Source organism: Cyprinus carpio, chromosome B14 (assembly GCF_018340385.1).
Source record: "Cyprinus carpio isolate SPL01 chromosome B14, ASM1834038v1, whole genome shotgun sequence".
NCBI classification, from domain to species: domain Eukaryota; kingdom Metazoa; phylum Chordata; class Actinopteri; order Cypriniformes; family Cyprinidae; genus Cyprinus; species Cyprinus carpio.
In genome coordinates this window covers 12,715,934-12,737,598 of record NC_056610.1, presented here as the reverse complement: position 1 = coordinate 12,737,598, position 21,665 = coordinate 12,715,934, and the positions used below count along the sequence as shown (strand labels likewise).

The 21,665-nt window shown below is 33.9% G+C and overlaps 1 protein-coding gene across 1 annotated transcript; it reads right to left on the bottom strand.

Moving 5' to 3' along the window:
- Nucleotides 1–5: 5 nt before the first annotated feature.
- LOC109066214 (cadherin-related family member 2-like) lies at nt 6–13,978 on the bottom strand. Its single transcript, XM_042738125.1, has 31 exons — nt 13,889–13,978; nt 13,436–13,501; nt 13,146–13,211; nt 12,900–13,039; nt 12,676–12,729; nt 12,505–12,594; nt 11,029–11,118; nt 10,822–10,944; nt 10,483–10,629; nt 10,034–10,109; nt 9,670–9,788; nt 9,255–9,479; nt 8,996–9,151; nt 8,436–8,594; nt 8,244–8,305; nt 7,865–8,108; nt 7,393–7,632; nt 7,144–7,216; nt 6,418–7,002; nt 6,003–6,074; nt 5,857–5,906; nt 5,549–5,703; nt 5,324–5,420; nt 5,146–5,234; nt 4,931–4,990; nt 3,683–3,830; nt 3,468–3,589; nt 2,916–3,029; nt 2,726–2,809; nt 1,370–1,433; nt 6–832 (listed from the first exon to the last, which is right to left on the bottom strand). The coding sequence occupies exons 2-31, from the start codon at nt 13,485–13,487 to the stop codon at nt 680–682; spliced, it is 3,909 nt and encodes a 1,302-aa protein (XP_042594059.1). The 5' UTR covers nt 13,488–13,501; nt 13,889–13,978; the 3' UTR covers nt 6–679.
- Nucleotides 13,979–21,665: the final 7,687 nt, after the last annotated feature.

The following is a 21,665-nucleotide window of genomic DNA, read 5'->3' as shown; positions in this document are numbered from 1 at the left end:
CAAACTTGATTTGTGACTCACTTTAATAATATGATAACATTTTATTAGAGAAAAATACCTAATTTTATTTTTCTTTTTAATTCACAGAACATGCTATCGAATGATTGCACTTAGAAACATATAACAATACACCATATATAGACAGTTTATGATATATATACACCCTGGTCACCAATCTGGCATAGCAAGATATTCGTTTTTTTATTTGATTTGACTCAGACTTAAACTAGCAGACTAGTGCCAGCTAATATTTGGCAGGATATGCAAGCAGTTTTACTTTAGTTTCTGTTGATGCAGTTTAAGTTTTTAGTTCAGAGACAGAAAATAATATATTTTTTAAAAGAGTTCCATTCTTCTATATGACAAAACAATACAATCAAGGAACAGGTATTACATATTGGAGAATCCAAAAGTTCAGAATATGAAAAAAAGGATGATGGAGAATAATGTAAGTACAATTAAACTTTAAATACTGTTTGAATTACTGCTTGTTATTAGTGCACTGAGATTTTCTCTCTCTCTTACATTTCAAAGTGCATTGGTGATTTAAAGTTGGTTAAACTTTAAAGTTAAAGTTTGCCCAAATGGAATATATTGTGAAATTGAGTCTTTTCTCCTTATTTGGCAGGATCACATATAAAAAAAAAATGGCAAATAGGTGGAGGTCAGAGGCTGAATGTTAGAGATCAGTGGTGTCTATGGAAGGGTTTGCAAAAGTGAGTCTGGGACTGTCTGCACCTCTCCTCTTTTCTCGCTGGGCAAGTGCAGCACCCAGAGGCTCAATGAATGGAGATTCGCTCCTTTCATCCTCCTCCTCTTCCTCCTGAATTACCTACCACACAACAGAAAACGTAAGTACTTAAAACATACTCAGTTAAAGAACTTATTAAGTCTTTTTGCTTTTGTGTGCCCAGCATTTATAGAAAAATGTTTTTTGCACAGTAAGAGGGATTGTAAATGTGCTTGGAATACTGTTGAATTCAAAAGTCTGGCATCACACTGAAAATCTGTGATTGAGAACCTTAACTTCTAAGGTTATATATATATATATATTTTTTTTTTTTTAGTAAAATGGAATAAGAAATATTTTAGATCTGTCACTAATCAAATAAGCAAATTAGTGACAATGCGAATGCCTCAAATCATACTGGAGAACATGATTATCAAGTTTTACACAAACTTGGAATGGAATTCATGCAGCTCGAGTCCTGCTGTTATTACAGCAAAAGGTGATACGACAAATGATAAGAAATTCTTCAATTCATGTTATTGTTCAGGGCATTGTTTCACAAATTATGTTGACTTTCTCTAGTGCTTTCAGACTTTTGCTCCCTGCTGTATATTTTCTTTATTTTAATAATACATTTACCATCATTGGCATAGTGTCTTTCTCTGTAGTGGTCATGTCAATGCTGTAGTCCAGAGAATTAAGGCTAAAACAGAACAAACACACAGAATACACACATAATCAGAATCTCACAAAGTTGCACTCTTCTGTATAAAGACTTGAGGGACATTATAGGGAAAAAAGTTACCAGTTATGTAGCTTGAAATAAAATCATCAAAAACAAATCAAAAACATGCTTCATTTAGCATGTAGTAAAGCATAGTGTGATTCTGAGAAATATTGGGTCACCAACATCACAACACCTTTTAACTAAAACTACTGCTACTGAAACTAATAATCTACCATTACCCACAGATCAGTTCAGACAGATGCTATCTGTCATGGAGAACCACAGTTTTGTTCCTGGACAAATGGCATACTTTATCTTAAATAGATTTTGTAGAAGCCATTTAAGTTCATTGGGCTTCCATGACAAGATAAACGTGCTTTCAAACACTTCCATTGTAGGTCAGTGGCTTCCATCTTTTACAGTGAAGTCAGTTTTTGAATGTGCAATGTGATATCATCTTGTTTAGATAATTTCAGAGCAAGTAAGATGACATTTTACCTCTCACTGTCCAATGTAATTACATAAAATCACAAACTGCCTGATAGACCATGATGCATTATGTAACTTATAGGCCTGTTGATTTAGTGTTTGATAATTTATTAGGTTTAATAATAAGTGGCATATGCCCTTTGATCTATAACACAACAAATTTAAAGTTTGAGGTCTTTTTTTTAAATAAATTAATATTTTTATTTAACAAGAATATATTAATTGAATCAAAAGTGACAGTAAAAACATTATAAAGCTACAAAAGATTTTATTTGAATATAAAAGCTGTTCTTTTGTAACACAAATGTTTTTAACACTGATGATAATAAGAACAATTTCCCGAGCACCAAATGTAGGAATGATTTCTGTTGGATCATGTGACTGAATTTTCAGCAGCCATTACTCCAGTCTTCAGTTTTGCTGTCACATGAATAAATTACCTTTTAAAATATATATATATATAGAAATAAAAAAAAAAGTTATTTTAAATCGTAATATTTCACAATATTACTGTTATGCTAAATAAGCATAAAACACTTCTTTGCAAAACTTCTTTCAAAACCCTTACTGACCCCAAACTGCCTTTTTAATAAATTGATATCCTAGTCATTAATGAATTTGGTAATTTAGCACAGTTTTAAAACAGAATGACAGTGACGATATAAAATGAGACATGTTTGTAGGTGAGTCTATAAAATTAATGGACTGAGCAGTACAACAGTATGAACATCTTTTCATAATTTCTTCTCAATAGTGTTTATGGTGTACATTCATGATACCTCTCTCTGTCTGCGCTGGAGCCATCTTCATCAAAACCTAGGTCTGTGGCCATGTCAATATTCATATTCAGCACTGGATTTGCTCTGTGGAATACATATCAGACAATCTCACACACCAGCCTGCCCTGAATTCCTGTTCAAAATTATACAGTGGGTCAACATTTTAGGCAGCCCATGATGTTTGTCTTACCCTTCTTTGGTGTATTTGTTGGTTCCAGGAACAACAGGGCCGGTCTTCTGATTCTTTATGACCACTGAGGCTGCTGAATTCATGGCTTTGGCTGCCTTTAGTTTCCTCTTGTAACTAAAAGTTAGAAAAAGACCAGCAGCGATAAGTTGCAAATCTGACACACATCAGACAGAATGAAGCAACTTGTGCATATGTGTGGGTGCACATCAAGAAGAGCTATTTTAAATCTGCTGAATCTGGTTAGCAGATTTGTAATGCGTGTGACCCAGACTGAGGTTAGAGGGTCTTCTATAATGCCACTGTATTGGCTCCATGCCTGATGTTGGGAACAGGTCTGACAGGCAGGATCATGCAAGCTGACTTCATAGTATATACACCCTACATGACCCATCCAACTACAGATGCTTTAAATATAACAAATCATTTAAAAAGGGGAAATACAAATTTGACTTCATAGTATATACACGATCAGCTGTACAAGGAGCGCCATGAAGGGGAAATACAAAGTGTTATTTAAAATCATTGACACATGGGTAATTCAGTAGTTCTTACTTTCTTCTGATGCAAATGAGAGAGGTGGTTGTTACAACAAGAACGATCGCCAGTGCAGCCATCAAACCAATCATGATGAATACCTCTGTCTTCATTCCTGTAGTCTCGGTAACAGTTGTTGACTGTTAAGGAAATTACAAAAGAAATTTGAAAAAATGTCAAGCTTAATGTGTTGAACAACAACTTTAGTTTTTGCTTTGTTTTTGGTCACTCACAATGCCAGTAAATCCAAGCTGAGTAAGCTGGGATCCATATTCCTTATAGACCTCCTCTGAATTCAGGATTGAGGTCACTTCATCATAGTTAAGAGCTGTGCCATTTGGGAACACAAAATAAGCCTCCAAAACGGTTGTCTCTTCAGATCTGCAAATGACATAATTTTTGTATGATTTATCTGCTATTATAGCATTTATTTATATATTTAATTAGCATTTTTATCTATTAAGTTTTTATTTTACTTTTAGTAATTTTGTTATGTGCGTCTGTCATTTTTATTAGTTTCTTTTTAAATTTTCAATTTAGCTTTAATTTATTGTTTTATTTCAGTTGCAGGTATAGTAGTTTTAATAGTTCATCTTCAACTTATTTTAATTCAATTAGCTGCCAAGGCAACATTCCTGATTTTCATTTTTAAAGTAATTTTTAAGGTTTTCATCTAATATTTATGTACTTATTCCTAATCTAGCTATCAAATAAACCTGGCATTGTACATTACAAAGCATTTTTCTCTTTTGTAAGTCGCTTTGGATAAAAGCATCTGATATTTGCATAAACAAATGGGTAAATGTATTTTAAATAATGTATTAAATTTTTTTATATAGTTTTAGTTAACAATAACAACACTGAATATTTTTTAAAATGTCTCCTTTTATATTCCACACAAGAAATAAAGTTATACAGGTTTGGGGGAGACAATTTTTGGGTCTCTTGAGCAGTAATAGAAATATAGTGTAAATACACTGTAAAAAAAAAAAAAAACGATATAATCAGTGTCAGTTAGTCATGGCAGCTTATGTTTTTGCATAATCAAAATATGTTGAGTTATTTCAACAGTATTTATAAGTTATATGAGATTCAACTTGATTTTTTTTAGCTTAATATCATTTAAGTTCAAATGAATTTTTTATAGCACTAAGTTGATTAAACTTAAAAATTTGCTGACTTTTGAGTTGAAATAAATGGAATTTCTTTACAGTGTAGATAAAGTTTTGCTGGTCTCTTGCAGCTTAAATCCAGAATGTTCTGTAATTATGCCATATAAAGGGAATGTTTGCTTAATAACAGTAGTACTGACGACATTAAATCTACAGGGAATTTTGAATCTCTTTAGGAGAGAAAATACAAACTGACTTGGATTTAGTCTATGATGCATACGCCACCTGCTGGATTATACATATTATAACAGGAAACAAAAAAAGGTGTATGTATATGTATACGTGGGGACGTGGGTGATTGAAGCTTACCGGGTCTCACTAAACACATTGAAGAATTCAACTGTTGCCTTTGTAGCACTTATCAGAATCCTGTAAAATATGTCAAACACATTTACTCCTTTTGACCTGAATTTTAAAAATGCATCATATAAATAATAATAATGTATCATACTCCAAGTGTCCTTTAAAATAACACTTCTTCACAAATCAATAGATTCAAATCATTCTTAAACAGCATCTCTTACGCTCTAATGTGAGGCAAATTCTCATTGACTTCAGACACAGATGCACTAAATCTGAGACTGACTCTGTAGGAGCTGTCAACTGTGAGAAGCTGCAAAACAACACAGTTAGAAAATGACCAAAATAAACAAGACAGAATGAATTAATAAAAAAAAAATTGCAGGGGTGAAAATGCCTTACCTCAACCACAGAGGTGGAACTGAGACCATCAGGGTTAGACGCCTTCACCTGCACTATGAACTTTCCTCTTTTATTATTATCCATTGCCCTCTGGGACCTGGACATTATGAAGAGACATTTGCTTGTTTATCTCCAGTTTAGTTCATTTTGACTGTTGCACATTGAGTAGTTTCTAGTTCTTCTGATTCGTGAGTTACAAACAGGTTAGGAATTTTAATTTCTCACCTTATATGTGCACTGAACCTTCCAGAAACATCTTCCTGAGGAGTGTCAGTGTAGAGAAACAAACTCTCTGAGGAATTCCCTTCACTGCTGACAAAGTCCACCTTGGTAACTTCAAATTTGGTTTCCTTGTTCTTTCCTGTGTCTTTGTCTGTGGCCTTAAAAGGGTAAGAGGAAACAAACCCAAGAAACATACTTTATGGAGACTCAAAAACTTTATATAGTAATGTTAAAAATTACATAACAGCGAAAATGTGTATATAACAGCACAAAAAGTGACATATAAAGAGACCTCAAATTGTCACACTTACATAAACTCGGCCGACAGATGTGTCCTTCTCAACTTTCTCAATGACTACAACTACAGAAACAGAAATATTTTTAAACTTTTTGCATAAATAATATACATTTGCTTATATGTCAATCACTTATTTATTGAAATACATTTTTTCTTTACCATAGAAGTCCTGCAAGAAGACGAATTCTGGGGCATTGTCATTGATATCCACAATATTAATAGTGACAACTCCTACAAGCAAACGAACAATATTTTATTAATATTCAGTAAAATATTGGAAATTGGAAAATAAGAAAAAAAGGAATTGTTCACCTATAAATAACAATTCAGCCTGTATTTTTCTTTATTTTTTAAGTGTTCAATTAAAATGTGAAATCACTTACACCTAATACTTGTCAGAAATGTAAAATTGTAATTGGAAAGGACCGTCCCATTTTATTTTATTTTATTATTTTTTTTTTCATTAAAATTTATATGAATTGGAAAATTTTTGGGATGAGCTATGCCTTTAATGACAGAACATACTATGAAAGAAAGGAAGAAAGCCATTTTAATATGAAGCAATAGAACGCACCTTTAGCATTGTCACTCCTCTTCTCAGTTAAAATGTCCACCACCTTGGCATTCAAGAACACTTTATCACATTTCTCGTAGTCAATATCATAGACAGTATTAGTTATTATTTCACCGTTACGCTCAACTTTGAACCATTCTTCGGGACATGGACCTCTGGTGCCATTGCACTGGCATTCAGTAGAATTAAGCTCATATTCTAGAAGGTGTTCAGTGTCCACATCTTTGCCTTTGATTGTGTCCAGAGGCATTGACAAGGTGCTGTTCTCTTTTACATTCAGGACCATGTCAGATGGGAATTCAGGCGGAGTGTCGTTCACATCAACCACTATTACTTTGACTTTAGTCTCAGCCTTTTTCTGACCCAAGTCTGAGGCCTCTACCGTTAGATCGTATGTCTTCCGATCACTTTCGTAGTCCAGCTCAACAGCAGGATCAACAGTGATGTTTCCCCTGTAACCTTCACTGATGGCCTCAGAAAATAATATGAAACTTCCAAAACTGCCATCAGTAATGCTAAAGAAGATACGGTTATTGAAGTCTGATTGGTCGGCATCGTGAGCCCGCAAAGAGCCAACCCATATGCCTACAGAGGGGGGACAAATAGTTGTCAGTTTTTGCAAAATGTTCATATTTTTTTTTAAATAATTATACAGTTCTGGAAATGTACTAAACAATTACTTAAAATCATACTGAAATTTGTTCAGAAAAATCATAAGTTACTTGCCCCCTTCACTTTCCTTTACTTTAAATTCGTATGGAGCAGGATCAAGGTACCTTGGAGAATTGTCATTTTCATCCTGGGAAAAAATAGAACCAAAAAATAAGTTACTTAAGTTAATGAATTATACTTAAATATATTTCTAAATCTTTTTAAATAAATGTATATAAATATATGCACATTTATATACATTTAAATGTTTACATATAATTGCGAAGACATTCATCTCTAGCTAAAAAAATGTTGCATTCTCACCCCAATGTTGATGATCACTTTGGTTGTGGAGGACAGGGATGGTGTGCCCATATCTGAAGCGATCACCACCAACTCAATCACACCATCTGGGGCAAGGTCAAAAGCCTCACGGTCCAATAGACCACTGTTTTTAAACAAACCAGTGTCTTTGTCTATAGTAAAGTTACTACTGAATTGGCTGACGTCAATGCGATACTGGATTTGACTGTTTAATGTACCTGGGTCGTCTCCGTCTGTAGCCTATCAAAAATAAATAAAGAGGTCTTCCATTAGAGACATAGATACTTCATTTATTTACTTGGCAAAGCAACTCACAGTGAACTTAAGGTATACAGTTTTATCTGTGTTCCCTGAAAATCAAGTGTACTACTTACATGAGTAAGAGTGGCATGCAAAACATTCACACAATCTCTCTTCATCATTTCAGATGTCTATGCTGCTTTATCAATCACCATTACATTCATAAAATTACCTGGATTACAAACTCTAACATTTGGTTCTCTTGTACATAGGCCTCATAAAGTTCTCTGTTTATTTCTGGTGTCTGATCATTAACATCCAGAATGTTGATCATCACAACAGTGGTACCAATTTGGCCAGCTAAATCTATGGCCTGCAGGGTGGGTGAGTAGGAATTGGTGCCTTCTCTGTCAAGAAGCTGTCCATTTTTTACGAAGATAGTTCCAGAATCTGGAATAACATCGAATAGGTCTTGCCTGATGTTAATTTAGGGGGGAAAAAGAAGAAAATTACATCTTAAGTATTTTTTATGCCAAACTTAAGTAGAAATTACTTTTAAACTGAGTAATTTTGTCCTAACCAAATGATAGCAGACTGAATATTCAACATACATGTTTTCGGGCATCAATTTGTAAGTGAGTCCATCATTATCCAAGGCATCTTTATCTGTTGCCTATCAAACCAGAACATTAGTGAGTGTCAGATCAATCAATCTCAGTAAAGTCACCTTTATCTATATAGCATCTGTATTGTTTAGTCACCACGAAAAGGAAAAGTGTGAAAATAGAAGATTTTTTGCTTACAGTAATGGTGCCCACAACAGTTCCATCTGTACAATTTTCCTCAACAGAAAACTCATAAACATTCTCCTCAAACTTAGGAAAGTTGTCATTTACATCAATGATGTTAATGATGACAGAGGCAGTAGAGATGAAGTCTGCACTGTCATCTTCAGCAATAATCTGGTGAGATATAACAAAGTATTAAAAATGCTTCTGATTATAATTTTGTCTACTGAAAAAAAGGTTTCAAACAAGTTTTTTACGAAAAGAAAGAAAGAAAGAAAGAAAGAAAGAAAGAAAGAAAGAAAGAAAGAAAGAGAGAGAGAGAGAGAGAGAGAGAGAGAGACAGACAGACAGACAGACAGACAGACAGACAGACAGACAGACAGACAGATAGATAGATAGATAGATAGATAGATAGATAGATAGATAGATAGATAGATAGATAGATAGATAGATAGATAGATAGATAGATAGATAGATAGATAGATAGATAAGAAGGGGTAATTTTGGCATTGTCCAAACTACTGGACCGGTTAACATATGTGTAAATTTCCAGAGACACACCCTTATATACAAACCTGAATAGACATTACTTTCTTCTTCTCATAATCAACAGCAAACGGATCTTTTATTATCACTTGTACAGAACTTTCTCCCACCCCAGTGTTGGGACTGACAGCGAACGCATCCTTATCAGGTCCCTCAAGACGGAGATTGAACTTGTTGTTTTGCCTCTGGATCATAAATAAGTTAATCATCAACACATGGGGAAAAAAACTTAATCATCGTTAAAAAATTATCCTCAGAAGAAACCATGCAAATATTGTAACTACATACCTGGTCTGGATCTTTGACTATAATATTCAGTTCATTTACTGATAGTCCTGCAGATGAATGCTCTTCAACTTGGCCTGTGAAGCTGTTTTTCTGTGTGCAGCTTTCAGTTTCACCTTCACACTCATAAAATTCAGGGCCATTGTCATTCAGATCTCCAATAGAAATATGTAGTTCTCCCATTGTGCTTGCAATAATTCCACTGACATTAGGTTTTGTTTCACTTGCCTGAAGTGCAGGAAGAAAAAAAATCAGGGAAAAAAAAATCAAGTAACGTTCATAAAATAAATAGATTATGAAAGTTACTATAGGTTAAAAATACACAGTGACACTGGTTTGCCGCTGAATATAATTGCCATTAAATTGTAATCAATCTAATATAATAAAATCATGATACAATTAAATTCAGTAAACTCACCTTTATTCGCAAAATTACAGCAGCATCTATATCCAGTAATTCTTCACGGTCAAATACAGTTTTGATAGATATTTCACCAGTCACGTCATTGATTTGGAACAGGTCTGGTGCATTAGTACCTGTGCAACAGGACAAAAAGGCATAAGTGGCCTGGAAAAAGTAGTTTTATTCTAGAGGGTGGTCTCTTCTCATGGTGGCTGCCACATTAAGATCACATGATCAGCTAAATATTACTTACTATATTTTAATCATTGGTGACAAAGATAATTGATGACATTTGAGTTTTTGGAGACTATGTTTACAATTGTAATTTAAAAAAACATTACAAAGAGTAATGTTAAAATAAAATTTCCAATTGACTGACTTTCAATGCTGTAGATGATCTGGTCATTGACCCCAATGTCTGGATCTCTGGCTCTCACAGTAAAAATTGATGTACCCTGAGATGGATCGTACAGAGAGAGAGAGATTCAAAGGTGAGAGGTCATTATATATATAATATATAATAATAATATATATAAATATATATTTTTTTTTTACATTTGACACTAAGCGGTGCCCAAACAGTGTACCACAGTACCAAAACTTTGTAGTTTACAAAGTTACAATAGATATCCTTGAAAATAAATACTGAAATGTATTAATATAACAATAAATTAAAGTATATATAAAAAGTTAAAATATAAAATTTTAATATTTGTATCATTTAGCATTTATTTTTGCATTGTGACTCACCGGGAGAAAAGTAGTGCAATTCTAAATTAATAATAATAATAAAAAAGAAATAAAAGAAAAGGAAAATGCACCACTCACCACAGCTGATTTCTCATCAACAGCAGCATTGTTTGGTAAATTCAAAAACTGTGGGTTGAGATTTGGCATATCCTTAACGGTAATGAATGCAAATGTTGATGAGGACTGAAACACTTTTTCTTGATCACCCAGTGGCCCACCACCATCCTGGCGAAACCAATGAACACGGGTTGTTTGTAGATTTTTAGATTTCTTTTTTTTTTTTAATTAATGACATACTGCAATGTTTTTATGCATATATTTTTAATTGTACATCCCATCCCACACAGATATTTTCCCTCATTCAAAAAGCAGCCCATTGCTTATCTGAACATGATTACTTCATAAATAAATACTCACAGATGCTATGATTCGTATCTGATAGAAAGGACTTTTGTCAGTGAAGCTCAAAGTTCCCTCCAGGACAACAGTTCCAGAAGTCTCAGAGATTGAAAATAGGCTAGTCCCTTCATTTGGTGCCACCTAAGACAAACGTACTGTGTTATGAATACAATTAAAGTGAGATGTCAATGTGAAAATGTAATTTATGACATGAAGGGAACATACATTATCAATTTTGTAAGACACAATTTGAGCTGTGCCAGAATCAGCATCTTTGGCGCTTGCACTGAACAGTGTATAGCCCACAGGTTCATTCTGTAGGAGGGAATAAGAAACAAATAAATGTGAAGAAACAGCTCAAACTATCCTGAAAAAAATAAAAATAAACACACACTGTCACTTCTTGAAGCTCTCTCTGTGCCAAACCGCTCAGACTGAGAGAAAAGTTAAATTAGAGCAGATTACAGACAGAATTAACCAAGATCACATTTACACAGGATCAACACCATCATCACAGCTTGTACACCTTAACACCTTTTAAATGATTAGTTTACCCAAAATAACCCATTTACTCATATTATTCATTTTGTCCTAAACCCATTTGTTCCTTTCTTCCATAAGATATAGAATTTTGTACAATGCACTTGTCACTTTTTCCAATGCAATTACAGTGAATGGAAACTTTCAAACTTACAATAGCAATAGCACCCATAAAAACTATGACTTGTGTGTTATAGTCCAAGTCTGTATTCTGATATGCCATACAATAGCTTTATGTGAAAAAAACAAGTAAATGTAAGGTCTACATTTTTTTTTAATTTTTTTTTTTTTTTTATCCTCTGCGATCAGATCGAGTCAGTTAACCTGACTGGAGAACAGGATTTATGACTGAATCACGGATCAACCACTTCACAAAACAATGACTCATTTACATAGCAGACAGATAGGCTACAGTTCTCAAGTTCAACACACTGACTCAACGATCATTAAAAAGATCCGACCAAAGAATGGAGAGCTAGGGAAGATGTTTCAGTTAATAACAAATTTATACAGTAGGCCTACTCAAGATACATTGGCTGCTTTTATGAGGCTACAACCATACTTTTTTTTTTTCTTTTGTGGAACTTGCAGCTTCAGTAGCTATCTTCTTTTACTTCTCAGTGAAAATACATCTAAAGAACCTCAATCACAACTGTGTTTGTCTTTGTCTTGCTGCTTTATTTAATTATTATTAGTAGTAGTAGTAGTAGTTTTTATTTATTTATTTATTTATTTATTTGTTTGTTTATTTTGCCACGCTGCTTTGCTTGTTTTTTTTTTTGTTTTTGTTTTTTGTTTTTTGTTTTTCTGGAGTTTTTAATACAGTACTTTATTCGGCCAATAGGTGGGCTATTGTCAATCAGAAGGTTTCAGCTGATTAGGTAATAATAAAACTGTCTGGTGAAATAGAGAACTTATATTTCTATATTTCTAGGAAAATCAAATAAATACAATGCCATATATAGCTTATTTTGTCATTCATAACATTTTTACTTCTTTAAAACAAATTGAGCCCTAGCAAAAGCCCTGTTCTGAAAGACAGGAGGTGAGTAAACAAAATTATTGGGTTTAGGTGAATTATTCCTTCAGTGTAACAACTGTAAGGTGTTGAGCAGTTACAGTATCCATATTTACATCTGTAATGATAACAGGCTCACTCACCTCTGGAACCTCTACATTGTAGGGCAGATTTTGGAATACTGGAGCATTATCATTAGCATCTAAAACAGCAATATAAACCGTTTTTGTCACCTAAAATGACAGAAAGACATGTTAGGACTCAGGAGAGTTAATTTTCTGAGCATGGTAATGCATTCAATAGATTTAACTTACATCCGCATGAACGCCATCATTCACCACAACCTCTATGTTTAAGAGGTCATTTGTCTGAAAAAAAGAAAACATAAACATACACAAAGCTAACTGACTGTCTTTTGTGTAGAGTAAATGTAATACAAATTGTTGTGGAAATTAGTTAAAATTCATAATTTCCAACTCTTGTTCCTTCTTCTCAATTCAGGAATAGAAGGCAGACTTTTAAAATCCTAACAAAATACCTCTCTGTCCAGCATACTCTTGATGCTGACTTGACCAGTCTCCCTGTTGACTTCAAAATGATTAGAGTTTGTCCCAGTGATACTGTATGTTAGAGGGTCACCATCTGGATCAGATGCTTCGATTTGAAATGCAAATACACCTGTCAGGGAAATGCATAATTAGGAAAATGTTACATTCATGCATACAAAAATGCAATATGTAATTGAGCATATAGTTGAGACTGAAATTTGGCCTGATGTACAGACCTACTGGACGATCTTCTCTCACATCTACTACAGCCATGTTAATCACAGGGACAGAATTACAGTACGCTGCAGAAAACAGTCAAAAGAAAGCAATTCTAAGACAAAAGTCTTATTTAAAACTAAATACATTTGTAAATTCTCCTCTGTAAATGACAGTAAATCTTAATCACATTGGCTGCTGTCCACTTAAGACTGTACCATTATTGGATTTGGACTTTGAACTAGTACAGTGTAACAAGCCACAACTTTTGATCGATGATATGGACACTGACTAATTCTCAGATACTCACAAGAAGCTAAAAAAGCAAGAAGGAGAAGTAAAGGCTTCCCCATTTTCCCCATGTTTGTCTGTAAGTCTGAAATATCAAGGAAACAGAACACAAAATCACCATTAAATGCAGAACATTTCCACCTCCAAAATTAGGTGATTGAACACTGACAACTTTGCTATAATGGTTTATCTTTTTCAAATGTTATGAAACACATGGACACAAATCTAGAAAAGAAAGATCAATCCAATGCTGCAATTTAGAACAATAATTAATAGTATCAAATCAATCTGCCATGTTATTTTTTTTCAAGCCCTGGAATGGTTGAATGTCATCAATGTCTACAATCAAAATTTACAAACCTATCATTCACAGAAGAATAATCTCTAAAAAGAAAAGCTTAATCTGGGTATAGGCTCTTGATCTACATGTAGACACTAAGTCGAAAATGATATAAGGCAGATGAAGACTTACCGTGCCCAGTCTGCTCTTTGCACTATTCCAACAAGTGGCGTTCTTCAAATGAGGAAGCAATATATAATATATGAGACCTTTGGCTGGTGCATCACTGGCTATTACTGTCCTTTAAGTTGTAAACGTTAATCATTTACATTGCAGCGGAGAAAAGACTGCATGCTCAATACAGTCTTCTCACCCTTTAGACAGATGACAAAGCTGCTTAATGGCACCACAAAATCAGATCCTAAAACAGTGTTCAGAGAATGGTTTAGCAGAACAACAAGTTTGGGTAGCCAAACAATCGTCACAACAGATTATGTCCAGAATAATCCGGCCCATTCACACATTCATTCAGCAACTCCTGAGCAAACTCAAAAGACACAAGATTAATGGAGGCTGGAACAGAGAACAGAGAAATAACATGGACAGGACTAGGGTTAAAGATATGTTTATTGTTCCTAATTATAAAATGAAAAAGAAAAAAAGAAGAAAAAAATATTTATTATACCTGATTAGATAAGATCATACAGTTTTTTTGAAAAAAAATCCTGAACTCTTAATACAGATAGCACAACATCGGTCTCTGTTGGCTATACAATTAACACATTTATTATTGCTTTGAAACAAAATGCATACAGTTAATACAATTTTAAAATACTTGAACTTCTTTTACGCTCAAGCGTGACCAAGACCAAAACAATGGATTTTTACTGCCAAATTTACAAATGCTTTCACACTGTATGTCTGAACAGATAACATCATGTTAAACCTAACTTATAAGCTAAAGTTACAGTCAACAGCTGTTCATATTGTGAATTGAAACACAAATATATCCTCTGCATTTTATTCCATTGCTATTAAGAAACAGATGAACGAGAAGATATCAGGTGTGATATCGATGAGAACATGTGGCCAAATGCAGAAGACCCGGCAGATCATCAGGTTACTTTATTTTTATCTATTTATTTATTTTTTCCTATGGCTTCTATGATTTGTGTGTGTGTATATATATATAGTGACGGCCACTAATATTAAATATCACATTATGGAATAAATGTTTTTCTCCAATGCATGTTGGCCACAATTATTGGCACGCCCTAGAAATTCTTATGAATAAACTATCTCTGATGTATATTCCTATTCACATTTACATTTTTTAGCACACCAAAGTGATTATGAACATGAAATTGTCCAGCCATGGCTTCCTGTTCCACAGGATTATAAATATGAGAAACACAAAGGCCACATTTCCTTAATCAGCCATCACAATAAGTAAAACCAAAGAATGGATGATGTCAGCGTACTTACTAACTATGCACACAGTGACTGGCTGATAGTCTCTGTCAGAGATTTATTCATAGAAATATTGTAGAGCTTAATATTATGTTGCCATATTCAAATAAAGGTTTTAAAATAAAAATGTTAATTGTGACATTTAAATAAAGATTTAAAATGCAGGTTCCAGAGTCACTAAACAAGTAGGCTATATATTCAGCTAATTGTCAGCCTCTTATATGTATGCTTCTCGAAAACAATTAGTCAATATGCATTAGGGCTGCCCTCGACTAAAGATTTTTCTGGTTGACTAGAAGTCATTCATTTTAAGCATTAGTCAACTATTAGTCGCACTTTCATTAATAAACCATATAAATCATAATAATGAGCCTTTAATTATCTACATAGCCTAATAAGCGTTCAAGCGCACACAAAAAAAGGTTTGCCACAGTGCACCAGCAAATATAATTATTATTATTTGTTAGGGAAAAACAGCAAGTACACTGCATTAACATTGTAATTTATTGTTACACTAGTGCTTTCTGTTTTCGGTTTAAGTTAAGAGATGAAGTCGGCGACACTGACTCATCTCCGCAGCACCTGTATGCATGTTTCATGTGGATTACATAATGTGAGAATATTTGTTTTCTGTTTGAATTGATACAATTGGTACAAAGTTTCACTCTCTATAGATATAATTTTCATGTCTATAATAAGGCAAGCATCCACAGAGTTTTGAAGTGACACGCTCAAGTTCACAGAGTCCAAGATGGCAGAAAGCGCATCATGTTTGCTTTAATTACTTTTACAAAAGCGCAACATTTCGTTGCTTTTCTGAGTGCACACGAATAAACAAAGAGTCTTTACAGATACAAAAGATGCATTACTTTTATTTGTATGACCAAAAATGTTGAAGTATTTTAAGAGCAAATGATCGCAGCGGTGCCTCCATCTGTCATGCAGTAGCCCAAGCGCCCTACTGTTCAGCTTTGACACTCAGCTCAAACATGCGCACTTTTTTCTAGGCTAACATTAGATTGAGCTGCCATGTAAAGTTGCTACTACATACATATCTCAGATGATAAGCCATATTTGAGGATGATGAATGTTAGGTGAGAATATAGATGTCCTGCCGAATGTACTATATTATCACATAGACCAGCCGTTAACGATTTGTCCATCACAGAATGAGTGATTTCACCACTTCATGAGGAATTTTTTTTTTTCTGTGACTAAGCGACTAATAAAATTTTATTAATATGCATATAAACAGCGTTTTAATAAGCAGAATAATCATGGCTGATAGTAAGACATGCAAACATAAAAGAAAACCAAACTGGACGCAAACAAAGCTATACATTAAGGATATAATCAAACATTTGGAGTTGGGATAACCTCCGAACCAAAGCCGATACCTTTTAAAAAAATCTTTATCATCAAAAATGTTTCTAAAATGTTTACATTCCAAGGTAGATTGTTGGCAACAGCCATTTTAGGATAGTTCAGATTTGGTCTTAGTGACTTAGGAGTCCTCTTCACTACTTCTAATGTTTCACAGATTTAGGAAATAAAAATTCTAAAATGCTTTGTGAAATACTCTTAGAACAAAAATTTAGGATCCCTAAATTTAGGACTGACACATCCATTATTTTTAAGATTTTCTCTTAAATTGGTGAGTTATGTGCTACTTTTAGCCTTAAGATGTTTTGTGAATATGGACCCTGATGTGCAGAACAGGTTTGTTGAGCTTCACAAATAGAAAGTGGCTGTAAGAAAATAGCTAAAGCATTGAAAATTCCCATTTCCACCATCAGGGCAATAATTAAGAGGTTCCAATCAACTAAAGATGTTACAAATCTGCCTGGAAGAGGACATGTGTCTATATTGTCCTAATGCATGCTGAGGAGAAGAGTTTGAGTGCCCAAAGACTCCACAAGCTGGAGAATAGCAGAGATTAGTTGAGTCTTGGGGTCAGAAAGCCAAAAAATAAAAAAATAAATTAATCTGGTGATTAGTGGTGATTAGTTGAGTCTTGGGGTCAGAAAGCCAAAAAATAAAAAAATAAATTAAGTTTGGTGCAAACAGATTAAAATAAAAAAGTACCCCCAGTTTGTCCACGTTTTAAATATACCCTATGTCCACCCTATGTCCACGTTTAAATATACTGCTGGATCTTTAATGTTGTCGGCCTGTTTTTCTGCTGGAGGTCCTGGACATCTTGTTCAGATACATGGCATCATGGATTCTATCAAATACCAACAGTGTAAGAAATCTGATAATGGACCATGTTTAGAGCGTCCATCAGGACAATGATCCAAAACAAACATTAAAATCAACACAAAAATGTGTCACTGAGTACAAAATGAAGCTTCTACCATTGCCGTCCCAGTCCTCTGACCTGAACACTGTAGAAAATGAGTGAGGTGAACTGAAGAGAAGAAGCACCAACATGGATCTAGGAATCTGAAGGATCTGGAGAGATTCTGGATGAAGGAATAGTCTCTGATCTCTTGTCATGTGATCTCCAAACTCTTCAGGCATTATAGGAGAAAACTCAGAACTGTTATCTTGGGAAAAGGACGTTGCAAAAATTGGGTGCCAATAATTGTGGCCAACATGCATTGGAGAAAAACATTTATTCCATAATGTGAGTTTTCCCCACTTTCAATTGTTTTACTTCAGTAAAAGATTAGAATTTTGTCATTTTTTTTGAATGAAGAATCAAAAGGATAAACAATGCAGATTTATTTTTATTTTGCTCATATTTACCAAGGGTGCCAATATACTGGCTGTCACTGTGTGTGTGTGTGTGTGTGTGTGTGTGTGTGTGTGTGTATATATATATATATATATATATATATATATATACACACATACATACATATAGTAATGTCTTGTTGCAAATAAAGCATTTACTGCATTACAGTAATTCTGTCTCTATGGTCTTTTTTTTTCCATAAACCGTACATTCAAGCTGCCTGAGATGGGTCATTTACTTTTTTGTATGGAATTTCTGCGGCAAAAGAAACAAAATGCATGCATTTATACAACACAACAAAACTAAAATATAGAGAGGTTTCAAAAGAATCTGCAGTGCAAAACACAATCTATGATCAATACAATATACTGTCGATTGTATACAGACAGGCCTGAGGCATATAAAATAATACAGTTTCTGTAATTTCATCTGATGTTAGTGTTTTCATGACATTGTGCTAGATGGACTAAATGTTCCTGTTGGAAGAGAACACTTTTTAGTGTTTTGGAATAATTATTTGATTTTGAGACATGTTTGCAGTGTTTTGGTAGTCATAGTGTATTGTGTTAAAGGGGTAATTTGTTGCGATTTCAAGATTTCCGTTCTCTTTGGAGTGTTACAAGCTGTTTGTGCATAGATAAAATCCCTAAAGTTGCATATACTAAAGTCTCAAACCCAAAGGGATATTCTTTATAAAAGTTAAGACTCGTCCACACCCTCCTAAAACGCCTCGTTTAAACACGCCTCCACATGTCTACGTCACTGTGTGGGATGATTTGCATAATGCTGACCAAATTTTCAGGCAAAGAAAGAAGGTGTAACTTTGATTCTTGCTCTAGTATTGTTGCCTCCACCGGCATGTTGTGAAGATGCTGTGTTTTGTTGCGAAAATACTTTGTTTGGCCTTCCAAAAGAGGACACAACTAGAATTCAGTGGTTAAGTTGTATTTACAACACTGTTCTAGAACAGTTCAACCCAAATATTCGAGTGTGTGCAATGCATTTTAGGGAGGACTGTTTCCTGAACCTGGGAGAGTAGCCTACAATGCCGACTGTTCTGACTCACAGCCTGTAAGTACGTTTTCATATTTAAAGGATTTGCCAAAGATGATTCAAACGAGAGTTTTGAGCAGTGTAGAGTAGCGCTTGTTGTTTGTCGTTTCTCCGATCACAAATGTAGACATGGTTTTATGTTTACGTGGCATGATGCAACGCAACGCGTAAAAAGACAGATCAAGTCATTATAATCAGTAATTATGTCCCCACTGGATGCAAAAAAAACCTTGTTAGGGTTTTAATGGATTTTATTGTAATGGGTTTTATTGGGTTTGTCTCGTCGCTCCGGGACACAGTATCATGGTAAGGGGCGTAACATTTCCATCACACACTTGAGGTATTCGGCCAATCACAATGCATGGGATAGCTGGCCAATCAGAGCACACCTCGCTTTTCAGAATGATGAGCTTTGTAAAAATCGATGCGTTTCAGAAAGGCAGGGCATAGAGGAGCAACAATTATGTACAGTATGTGGAAAATAATGTGTTTTTTAACCTTAAACCACATAAACACATTGCATTACACTAAATACACAAAATAATGTTCTTTTAACGTCATATGACCCCTTTAATGTATTATTGTATTTTGAAATTTAGTGTAGTTTTTGTGTGATTTTGAGCATGAAATGAACAATGTGTGATTTTGAGCATGAAATGAACTGTTTTGTTACGTTAAGAGTTTAGGAAAAATTTTAAAAGTATTGAAAAAAATGATCATAGCGATCGTAAAAAAACTGTAAAAGCTAAGAAACTACATGAAAAAGGCATGGCGTTTGGAAGGCATTTACAACCATGTGTCTTTGAATCCAGTTTTTATTTCCGGCTACTTCTTGGCATATCCCCAGTAAATTGGACATAATGTGGTCTGAGAGATTCTGCGGAGCAAATGAACTCATTAGCTATTCAAGAACCTACCTACCCTCTGCCCTGCTCTAATGAGCCCGCTTCCATTGTGGGCCTTCATAATTAACAATAGATGGACAAAAGATTACTCTCCCCTGGGAAGAATCTTTACCGCTACCAAACAAAAACTATGGAGGAACTTTCTCCTGAGACTGACAGAAGAGCTTGTGTTTGTTTGTCTCTAATTGTTTGGTGTTGATCATACTGGACATGCTGTGAAGTTAGGGATCAAGATAAAACCACTAGAGGCTAATACTAAAGTCAATTTTATTGGCAGCAACATATGCAATATTATGACTTTATACTATTTATAATATACAGTATATATATGTATGTGTCAAGTGTGTAAATAGTAAAAAAAAAAAAAAAAATATATATATATATATATATATATATATATATATATATATATATATATATATATATATATACAAATACTTGTATAATACTATATACAATAATACAAAATACAGATAAACTATAAACGGAAAGCATGTATTATTAAGTATTAAAATTACATATATACTGAATAAAAATATGTACATTTAGATATTTAAAAATATTTAAAGCTTAATCTGTGGCACGTTCTGTGTGCATCTTTTGACATTGTTTAAAGTCATGAGTGAAATAATATTGAGTAAATATATCTAAAGATGACAATCATGTATATGCAGAAATGAATAAAAAAATACATTTCTATATAAATATTCTATGGGGACCTGCGATTCAGGTATCAGTGTGAATTTGGATGTGTTAGAATAGTACCTAACCATACATAAATCTATCAGAAATCTGTTTACTGGAGCTTATATTGTAAAATGTGACCTGTTCGTGCCACATGTAGTAAAGTACACCAATATGTCACCCTAATCTTATCGTTTTAGACTTTGGTTTATGATTAAGGGCAATTATGTGAAATGGGTGAGGCCCAATGTTCATGACCCATCCTAAACCACAAGACGAGTCTTTATTGATTTGCACTTTGTATAATTATGCTGGGAAATGAAATAACATTTAAAGGCGTCATGTCATAACGTTTACTGTAATAACAATAATGTGCGATAAGTTTTGGTTTAATTATTATACATATAACCACTGTCTAGTTAATAATTAATAGATCTAATGGCTTTCCATGACACTAAAGTGTTTTGGTCATTTATTGCTGTCAACAGTGCAGCCATCTTGCTAACCAAAGGTTATGAAAAGTATAGGCCTGGTTAAAAATATGCATAAAACAAACAAACAAACAAACAAACACACAGTATGCCAGGCTTAAAAAAAAACTTGTTAGTCCTGCATGAACATATAGGATAGAGTGGGGGAAAATGCCCCCACTCTAAAATGCCCCCTACTGTTTTTCCCAAAATAACCAGAAGATAAAGTCAAGATAATTTTTTATTGTAACTATTGTAAATTGTTTTCACGATGAAGCTTACACTGGACATGTACTGGAGAGAAAATGGATGTCACAGTAAATGATCTCATTTGCAGCAGTAAGAAAAAAACATTTTAAAGCTTGTTGTTTTGTAGAACATCACAGTTATATATGATATGAGAACAGTAAAGCCTGTAGATAGGGAGTACGTGTTATTTAATAAAAATATAATTATATTTTCAGAATGACATAATTTTTTTTTCTCAAACATAGTCTGTGGGGTAAAATGAGCAATTACTGTAATTATTCTGTTCTGAACATCAATTCCTTAGTTTTTCCATGTAATTCAACCAAGTTGGTTGAATCAAAGATTTGGATTTTATATTTAAAAATTACCTCAAGTTAGCATCAGGTAGCTAGTTAGCT

What these genes read in the sequence shown, in the direction of transcription:
- LOC109066214 (XM_042738125.1), bottom strand. Translation starts at nt 13,487, where the DNA reads ATGGGGAAAATGGGGAAGCCTTTACTTCTCCTTCTTGCTTTTTTAGCT. An exon ending in AGGTTCAGTGCACATATAAG is followed by an intron (nt 5,421 to 5,548) that starts GTGAGAAATTAA and finishes CATAATGTCCAG; the next exon opens with GTCCCAGAGGGCAATGGATA. An exon ending in AATTTGCCTCACATTAGAGC is followed by an intron (nt 4,991 to 5,145) that starts GTAAGAGATGCT and finishes CATATTTTACAG; the next exon opens with GATTCTGATAAGTGCTACAA.